This window comes from Micropterus dolomieu, linkage group LG07 (genome assembly GCF_021292245.1).
Source record: "Micropterus dolomieu isolate WLL.071019.BEF.003 ecotype Adirondacks linkage group LG07, ASM2129224v1, whole genome shotgun sequence".
NCBI classification, from domain to species: domain Eukaryota; kingdom Metazoa; phylum Chordata; class Actinopteri; order Centrarchiformes; family Centrarchidae; genus Micropterus; species Micropterus dolomieu.
In genome coordinates this window covers 4,381,706-4,391,156 of record NC_060156.1, presented here as the reverse complement: position 1 = coordinate 4,391,156, position 9,451 = coordinate 4,381,706, and the positions used below count along the sequence as shown (strand labels likewise).

The following is a 9,451-nucleotide window of genomic DNA, read 5'->3' as shown; positions in this document are numbered from 1 at the left end:
GAGACTGAGCAGCCTGTCCAAAAAAGCACTCCAGCCTCTCCATTAGCTGGAAGAAAAGAGTGGGCGGCTTTGAAGAGTTGCTATTCTGTTGTGCGCCATGAATCACAGAGCGCCGATGCTGGTTGAGTTCCACGGCCCAACCTACACACTCCCACAATTAACCTTCTGCCTGGAAATCCTCTCCCTCTGACGTGTTTGTGAGTACGTAGCGTGCGTGTGTGTGTGTGAGTGTGTGGCGCTGACTTCCTCTCAACAGCGGTAAAGACAGCGTAGGAGAACATAGAGAGAAGATGGTTTTGGCCAACATAAACGAGTACTGTTTCAGTGAAATGTACAAGCTTGTCCTGTTTTTTTAAGTTGCTTTATCTATGTAACAGTGACATCAAATTATTTTCCTGCACCTTGATTGTGTTTGGCAGTTTTAGTAATTCATTTTATCATCCTGGCTCGAGTGTTTGTTGACAAGAAAATGTCATTTTAACACTATTGATTCATTGTGAGACATCCAGTCTGGGGCCACAAAATCTCCTGAGATGTAAATGTTTTAGACAAGAGACGGAGATTTCAAGCTTCAGAATGAATCAGGAGGAAAGTAATTTCTTCTTCTTATTACTATGTTGAGTCGTTTGTAACAGGCAAAATTACCTAAATCTATAAATGTAGTCTGGAAGCCAGAAAGTTGAGTGCAACTGCATAATGAAAATTTCAGACTGACAACACAAATAAACCAGACGCACTTTATCTGCTTAAAATCCTGCATATTTACTTCAATGCAATTAAACATACTTGTCTTTGCATGCCATTACTGGCATAAATCTGAATGTTTCACTGGAAAAAAATTACCATTACATTAATATGCTGATTCATGCTGCTCCCATCGTGAACCTCAGTCCCATTTTAATCTGTCACCAGCTCAGATTTAGTCCACAATTCCAAATTTTTCATTGGTCAAATCAATCTTGCTCAAGGTTATTTTCACAGTGGTTTCTGAGGATATTTTGAAGGTAATCTGTCCCTCCTCCTCCTGGCTCTCATCTTACCTCATTGCCAAGCAGAGCAGAGACGCAGGCTTCAGAGGCATCACATATGGCTGTGAGGTCATGACCCCCCTCCAGGGCAAGCACCAACCGACCGCCTGCCAGAACCATCAGCTGCCTGGTCAGGTAACCAAAGCCTGGGCACACAGGAAATGACAGCAAAGAGAAGGCAGAGACATAGAGGGAGAGGCGGGGAGAGAGAAATAGAATGAGATGGCAGAGCAATGATGTTCAATCTCTAACTTCCTTTATGGATATTGATCAAAGAAAAACAGACAGAAAAAGGGGGTTTGAGCATGGATGAGAAAAGGGGTAACGGCGTCTGAGAGAGGAAAAGAGTGCACTGTGGATTTACTGGAGTTACAAAACAACAAGCCATAATATGAGCCAGGTTTAATTTCAATAAATGTGGCTTTGCGTTTAGGCTCGGTCACAGTCTTTGAAGTTTTTCTTTCAGGATGAGAGTTTTAATAGATGCATTCAGCAGTACTTTCTTCTTCTCTGAATTCTACCCATATCCCCTCTTCCTGAAATCCTCTCTAAACCACCCCCATCAGTACCAAGACCCCTGCTCTTATTTGAGATCTGCAGGATGGTTTTAGAAAAGCTCTTGGCTGGCACGCCAAAGTCTCGATCTATATAGACAAGTCAGAGAGACAGCATAAAAACAAACGTGTGTGTTTGTGCATTTGTGTGTGTGCATTTGTGTGTGTGTGTCTGTCAGTTTTGTGTTGGATTGTGCGGAGAGAAAACATGAATGAGACTGGTGGGAATGCAGTTAAAATGTGTCTTCAGTGTTACAATTCAAAGATTTTTTTAATCAATGGTTTAGAAAAAAAGAAAGTAAAAAAACTGGGTAGCTGTGATCAGCACTTACATTTGGCTGTCAACTTGTATCCTCCCAGGGGTGGAGCATGTCCGTCTACCGCATCAAAGCCTGAAGATACCAGAACCACGTCTGGGGCAAACTCATTGGCAATAGGCATAACCACCGTCCTACAGTAACCAAGAGGAAAACATAACGTCAGAAAAATAATATATTTATGGTGGAGGCCGTAAAAGAGAGGCGCGTTAATTTTTAAGTGTCCTATCTCTGACCAAGAATTATGGCTTTATATAGGAAACTTTGTTTGACAACAATTGCATGCGTGCATCTGGTTTTTGGCTTGCTGCCCTTGACAAGAAGGCCAGAAATCAAAGGTAATTTAAAGATTCAGTGTCTCAAAAACACTAACGGAAAGCTTGGTGAGAAGTCAGGTTAAATCTTGCCCTGCTGGCTGAGGGGCAGTCACCCTCTCAGTACCAGTAATTTGCCCTGTTGAGTCACATATTTCTGAAGCAGGCCTATCAAAAAGTCATGCTGTATTTTTATTAAAACATATTCTTGCAGCTGCTACATCTATCAGGCTGGCTGAATGACAGGATGATTGTCTATAATATAATACCTTAAAAATATGTTTAGAGATAAGAAACTACTGCTTGATGAGACATGTTTTCAAGATTTCAAAATTCAAATGTTAGAAGATATAATATATGCATTTTTCAATTTGTGTTGTACAATGAATGATCGACTTGCTACAGGCAAGCTAAATGCGTAGTGAACTTTGTTACCCCAGATGGCTAAAAAAAGACTAGTGGGATTTAAGAGGACTAGTATTAAAATATGTATATGGAAATTTACCTTCAGTATGCTCACTGTCCATTTGATGATGATTGTGGTATAAGGTGTAACCAGCCGGAGATGCTACATGTCATTTTTGCTGTTCATCAGTCGCTATTTTTCCAATTCTTTCATGTTTTTTCTCTCCCTTGCATGGTTTTCAAAGCAAACATCCACCTAATGAGTTTGTATGTAAAGTATGTGTGTGGCAGAGAAAATTACAGCATTCACTTTTTGAAGTGGAGGGTTTGGAAGTTTGGAGGCAGCAATACACTACAAACACCCTTAAGTAAAGTAGAGAAGAGGAGAAATGGAAGGACAAATATAATTGCGTGAGGGCGCGTGTGTGTTAAGTATGTAGGATAATTCTAACACTGGATGGGTGTGGTGAATGAGGGCTGTTTGTGTACAACCTTAATCCAACACAAAGCTGGTAAAGAGGGAGTGCTTGTGTGCAATGTGTCATACGCATAAATCCAATCAACAGTGGGATACTGTAATGATTCACTGCAAGTTGTGGCTGGAAAATCCAGTCTGGTTTAAATGATAACCCTGTTTGAAATAAATAACATGCAGTGTGTGTGTTCAAAACTACGATAGTTTTGCACAGGAATATTAGATTAAACCAGTGGTCTTTTAGGGTGTCTTAGTATCTATAAATTAGTAATGATTTCTGAACTAGTCTATAATACTAGGGATGGCACATTAGAGGCTTAGTTGACTTCGTATAGAAGTATAATGTGTCATGATAATCTGGTTTAGCATGATTTAGAATGTTTCAGTCAGTTCATAAAGAGTTGGACTTCCCAGGTGGAAAAACAAGTGGTTCTTTCTATTCGCTCAGGTTCTACACAGGAATCTTTTTGGGGTCTGGGATGTTTGGGCAAGCAGTGTTTTGGTGAGGTCTGCGAGTGACGGAGTACCACAGAGTTCCGTCGTAGGTCCCCTGTACTTTGCTGACCTCAGGAACACGGTGCTGGTTTGCCAGCTGTGGGCGAGCAGCGTGCCCTGAACTCCGGAGGCCACTGGTTTTTCCATCTCTTGCTCACCACCAAATTATAACCCATAAATGCGCACACCACACCCCCCACCACAACACAACACTCATACGCACACACAGCTGTCTGAGGGAGAGGCGGGAAGTAGTATTAGGAGCTTTTTGGTAGTCCCAGACAGCAGGCATACACGGAGTGAGTGCGTCACTGTGTGTTGTTAGCGTGCATGTGGCAACATTACAGGGGAAAACGTCATGTAAAGAAGATGAAGGAAGAGGACGGAAGATAAACGTTTCAGCGACAAAGTTAAAGGCACAGATAGCAAGAAAATGAAAGAGGGCAAGGTTGTAAGAGACCTGTGGGGGAGGAGTCCACACCAAGAAAACATTAACTAAGACTGAGTGAGTAATGACATGAATGACCAGTGGATGGAAGAAGTGAAAATTTTGTCTGCATTAAGAGCAAAAAGGTAACACGATCAGTTATCCCGACAGTTTGCAACACCAACGAGACAATTATATGAAATAAACAACCACTCTGCTTAAAGAAGTTAGTATCTTTCAGCTCCAGCTTCAGATTTTGTCGCATGTATTACAGGTTTTCTCGCTCTTTCTCCGCCAACTCCCAAACTTACAAACACACACACAGCCTTGGCCCATTAACATTTGGGCCATAAAAGACCCCACACTAAAGAGAGCTGGCCACAGGCGTGCATGTGGGCTGATACACCACACAGGGGGAAACCTTGACCGCCAAGGATATTTTAACTACTGAGTGTGCCCCCCTCCTCCAACCTTGAACACAAACAGTTCTGGTCACGATGATCAAAACTGCTTGTGCCTTCAGTTCCAGCCCCCAACCCCAAGAGTAATATCCTGACATTTAAAGAAATAAAACCCCACAGTAATTAATTAGCAGACAGGCATAAAGGGGAACCAGTGGTTTAAGGGAAGACTAATTGTGCCTGAATCAAAGGCTATGTATGTGGAGATGAAAAAGCCTTTCTGTTAATTAAGGGACGGGAGAGTTTACGACTGAGCTGTAAGCTACGGGACATCCTGAGCAAAGAGTAGGGCTGGATGATATGGCCAAAAATGTTATAACGATAAAAAGTTTCATATCTTTCGATAGCGATAATTATCACGATAAAAATAAAATCTTTATTTCTTTAAATGCTGATTATTTGTGTGAAAGTTTGTGGTTCAAACTTTTCTTTATAGTCAACACTTGAGGCCAAACAGTGGATTACTTCACAAATCTGAGGAAGAACATTCAAAACAATTAAAAAATAAACATCTTAATAAAAAAATTAAGTCCTAATTCATGTATGATTCAAGTGAATATAACATTATTGAATATTTATTGAACATTTGTCATATTGCTTTTGAAAATAATTATTTGCAATAATAATTGTTGTTTTATTGTCCAGCCCTAGCAAAGAGGTTGCGATCTTAACCACTGCTGGCTCTCTCATGGCTAGATCTTACTCGGGTAAGCATGTAGTTTAAACTTTTGTTTAGTATTGTTTGCTTTACTTAGCAACAGGTGCATGTGTCAAAGGATCAGTCGAGGAACACTGGGCTTGGGCCTGTGCTTGTATGCGTGACAATGTGTGGGAATACTGCGTGGTTCAACTTCAGCGATTTAGGTCTGTCGTTCATAAAGTCGGGTTTAAAAAAAGAGAGTGGTCAAAATCACCACAGCAAGGGTCAAGCTCCAAAAACAGTGGATTTGATACTTCTCATCTCCCTGCCTGACATTATTTCTCAGACTAGAAATCTTCGCCAAAGGACGTTCAGAAAGTGAAAATCTTTCACAGGCTGAGTAGTCTTCCCTATGATGGGTAAACTGATCATGAGGTGTACAATAGGTGATGTTCCCCTTTAAGTAAGATGAGACTCATTGCATGCCCTGCTCCAACTAATTCTTCTTCTTCTGATCATGATGAGCCCATTCAGTCTTTTGGCAACTGTCATCCAACATGATTTCAAGTTCACACACATGTACTCACACAGGTTAATACAAGGAAGCCCAAGGAAAACCTCCTCTCTAGAGACTACTCATCTTTGTGTAATTACTCTAGTCCCTCATTTATCCTTTTCCACATCTTGACTATTCCTTCTAATCCAATGTACTCCAGGGTTGTAACATGGAGGGCAAAGGATCGAAATGTGGCATTGGTGGTGTACCACATTGCACGGCATTTAATATTTCAAATCAGATTTTAGACAAATATTAGTTCCTTAGGTTTGTTTTGTTTACATGCAGTAGAATAAACTAGTTATTTATGGTATATAACATGTAATTAGAAATTCTCTTATTCACAAATCTGAGGTTGAGTTGCCATAACACAAACATGAGAGAGAAACTTCTTCACTTGTGCGTTATTAACTAGATACAATCAACTTTTTTGTTACATACAATTACACACAATTCAACGCATGCAAGTAGTGTATTTAACCCATCTTAATTAGGAGCAGCGGGCCGCCATTGAGCAGCATCTAGGGAGCAGGCCTTTTTTAGGGGCAGCTTTGGCAGTGGTCCGTGCTGGACTCGAACTGCGACCCTCTGGTTCAAAGCCAGTCCCGATGGACTGAGCTAACTACCATTACCAGCCAATTCCTATGTTTTTAATGATTGTAAAGTGTTAAAAGGCCAGAAAGCCCCCACACCATGAGCCATCACCATTGGAGAGATTCAACATTACCCAAACAGTAAAAGGTCCATTTGAGGCCAGCTTTAGAAGAAAACACAGACTCTGTCCTTTAGAGGGAGCAGTGCTCATCAACCCAGTCAACATCGGGTTAAATTGCAGAGTTGCAAGGCTTTCCCCCTCCGTTCATAAAAAAAAAAAAGTATAGGAGAGCGGGAGAGAGAGAAAAACTCACACACGCACACTTACACTTCAAAGCCCTGTCATCTGGAGCTGCGGAGAGCTGGTTTGAATTAAGTTTAATTCTCCTCCTCTCTCGTCTTTCCAAGTTCATGGCAGAAGAGGGAGTGAAAGGAGAAGGGGGGAGTAGAGAGAAAGAGAGACGGCGCTTCTGGTTTTCATTAGGGACAATTTTCTTATCTTTTTTCTCTGTGCTTTCTGGAGGCTCAGACTTGATCCCCTGCAAATGCAACGTGGCGCAGGCCAGTGGAGGAATGGGAAGGTGCCGGCTGCAAGGCACGCATCCCCTAACGAAGACAGAGAGGGAGGAAGGAGAAGACTACAACACACGGATCAACAGTGAGATTGAAAGAGAGAGAGAGAGGCTGTGCATATCAGGTGTCCATGAACACGCGTCTGTCTGAATGTGGTTGTAAATGTGTAAGCACATTGAAAGCATGTTCATGCACCTTTGTTATTTTGAGCAAGGGCGTTCTGCATTTCTTTGAGCTTATGTTTACATGTCTACTACTTGTGTGTGTGTGTGTGTGTGAAACAGAGAGTGTGTGTGAGATCTATGAACTGTGAGACAGTTCTGCTGCTGTCCTATGGGGCCTATGAATTGTCCAATACTGCTACAGCCTCGGGGGATTAATGGCGCCAGGGTCTGGGTGATACACACCCAAACTCTCGTTCTCCTTCACTTTATATATTTGAACCTGTTCCATAATGCAAAAAGATTTAATAACCTACAATTACATAAACAGAACACACAAACTCAATACAAGCCTCTCAATGTGTATGTTCACTCACATGGATACAAGTACCCCTGAACAAACATCCACATATGAAAACTACTACAGCAAAGTTGTTGAATTTATTGTAAAAAGAGTGGGCCGGTTTAACTGGAGAGCAGTGCGCTACTGATTAACTTAAATATGCATTGATCGGCTCAAATACAGATGGAACATCTCCAACAATACCCTTACAAGAGTTAATGGTGCACTTTTTTTAATTTACAATTTCACACAGATTCAGTTTAGTCCTCATGAGGAGTCCTTCACAGCCTGTAAAAACAGCTGTATAACGTGATCTGTGACTTGCCAAACTTTGTATAGCATGGGCTGGAGGTGTAATGCTTGAAAGAATAGTGCATTTAGGAAGCAGTGGGTGTCTAATGAAGTATCAAGTTGCATTACGTGGCATCAACTTTGACCATTCTTTATTCAATCTGTCTCTTGAGAGTCCTCTTTTTGGAACTGCAAAACTAAATTGCTGGAGTAACACTTAAAAATCTTAAGAGTAAATGTATTGGTAACAAGTTTATCCCACTTTACAATAAACAAGTATAAACTGTATTTTAGCAGAACTGTGGGGAAAAAAGACAATTAAATAAATTGATGACAAAATAGTGCAAAATAGAAAGTGTAAGAAAATATATTTTTTGTTCTGAAGTGTATTTTGATTTCAACCTAAACTAAAGAGAACCAAAGCTGTGGCACCAAAGCTGCCGTGACAGCAAAGAAACTTAGTAATTTGGTTACCTGTGATGATCCAGCTCAAGGTGCACTTCATTCAGCCACTGTTAATTATGTAAGGTTCAATATTAAATTCATCTCAACTCTCATCTCATTAAACTTTGTTACGATTTATTAGATACTGTGCATTTGATTTATGTAAATAATAGTTTGCTTTGTGTATCAATATAAATGGAGAATAGCAATATACCAAACTTGCGTGTGAGGCATACGGCTTCAGTGATGGATTATAAATAATGTCTGTGGTTTGATATATGTATATTAGCTGGTTGTCATCAGCACATATGCACACAAGGGTAGGAAGAGGAAGATAAGGAGGGGAGAAAAGAATAAAGTAGAGAGAGGGGGAGTCAGAGCACACAGGGGTCTGGGGTGCATTAACGGGCTAAGGTGTGTTTCCGGGGGGTTGCGTGCCGAAAGCTGCGAGAAGACAGAGGCCTGTCGGGTTTGATGTGTCTGGCTCAGGCCAGAAGGGCGCATGGTCGCAAACATGGGATCATCTTCAAAGAGTGCTGGAACCAATCCAGACCTGCTCCATACCAGCTGTATGAACCAGTATTGCGTATGAAACATGAACATCACACATCTGTGGTGAGTCCATCCCTGCACGCTTGTGGGCCTTTCAAGCTGTGTGTATGTTTTTTTTGTGTGTGTGTGTGTGTGTGGGGGGGGGGAAAAAATGGACCTTATAGAAATCAGGCAGGTCATGAGGAGGCTCTCCCTACCTACTGAACAGACACTGCCGTCCCTCCAAGACACTTTCAGGGTAATTATTTATCATCACATCACAAACTCAATCTACAGCATGACCATTCAATCCTCTCTAAAGCAGCAGGTGATCCCACTGTCTTACCTAAAAGCAGCCAGGTACTCTGCATCACCCATGGGAGGTTCCAGTCCTCCAGTGAACGCCATGTTCACATTGAAGCCTACACCTGCTCCACTGCCCACCTACAACACACACATGCACACATGCACAACTGGATTACTTTGTCTGGCGGGCAGGCAGGGAGAGAGGCAGACTGGTGTTCCTTCCCACCTCGTCAGGTGCTCCACTGCCAGGGAAGAAGTTCCCGTCATCGTAGCGATGCAGTGACAGGTAGAGAACACTGGGGTCTGTGTAGAAGGCCTGCTGGGTGCCATTGCCATGGTGAACATCCTGGAAACATCAAAAAGGGAAACAGCTCAGAGTAAAATCTTACTCAGAATGTGTGGAAATGTGTGAGAAAGAAGGAAATACAACTGTAATTAGCCATAGACTCGTATGGCTCAAACAATAATAAGACATTAGACACATAACAGAAGCTGTCTTGTCTACAAACGGACATCAGGTGATTTGGAAAATGGAA

At 41.7% G+C, this 9,451-nt stretch overlaps 1 protein-coding gene across 7 annotated transcripts in view; it reads right to left on the bottom strand.

Annotated features, from left to right (window-relative positions):
• hdac4 (histone deacetylase 4) overlaps positions 1-9,451 on the bottom strand; it is a 137,008-nt gene that overhangs the window by 13,364 nt on the left and 114,193 nt on the right. For all 7 annotated transcript variants that reach the window (XM_046053436.1, XM_046053440.1, XM_046053437.1 and 4 more), the window contains 4 exons: positions 9,142-9,261; positions 8,956-9,053; positions 1,915-2,033; positions 1,041-1,174 (listed from right to left, as the gene is read on the bottom strand). In XM_046053436.1, the coding sequence (XP_045909392.1) occupies positions 1,041-1,174; positions 1,915-2,033; positions 8,956-9,053; positions 9,142-9,261 (471 nt within the window). The remainder of the gene's footprint in view (positions 1-1,040; positions 1,175-1,914; positions 2,034-8,955; positions 9,054-9,141; positions 9,262-9,451) is intronic.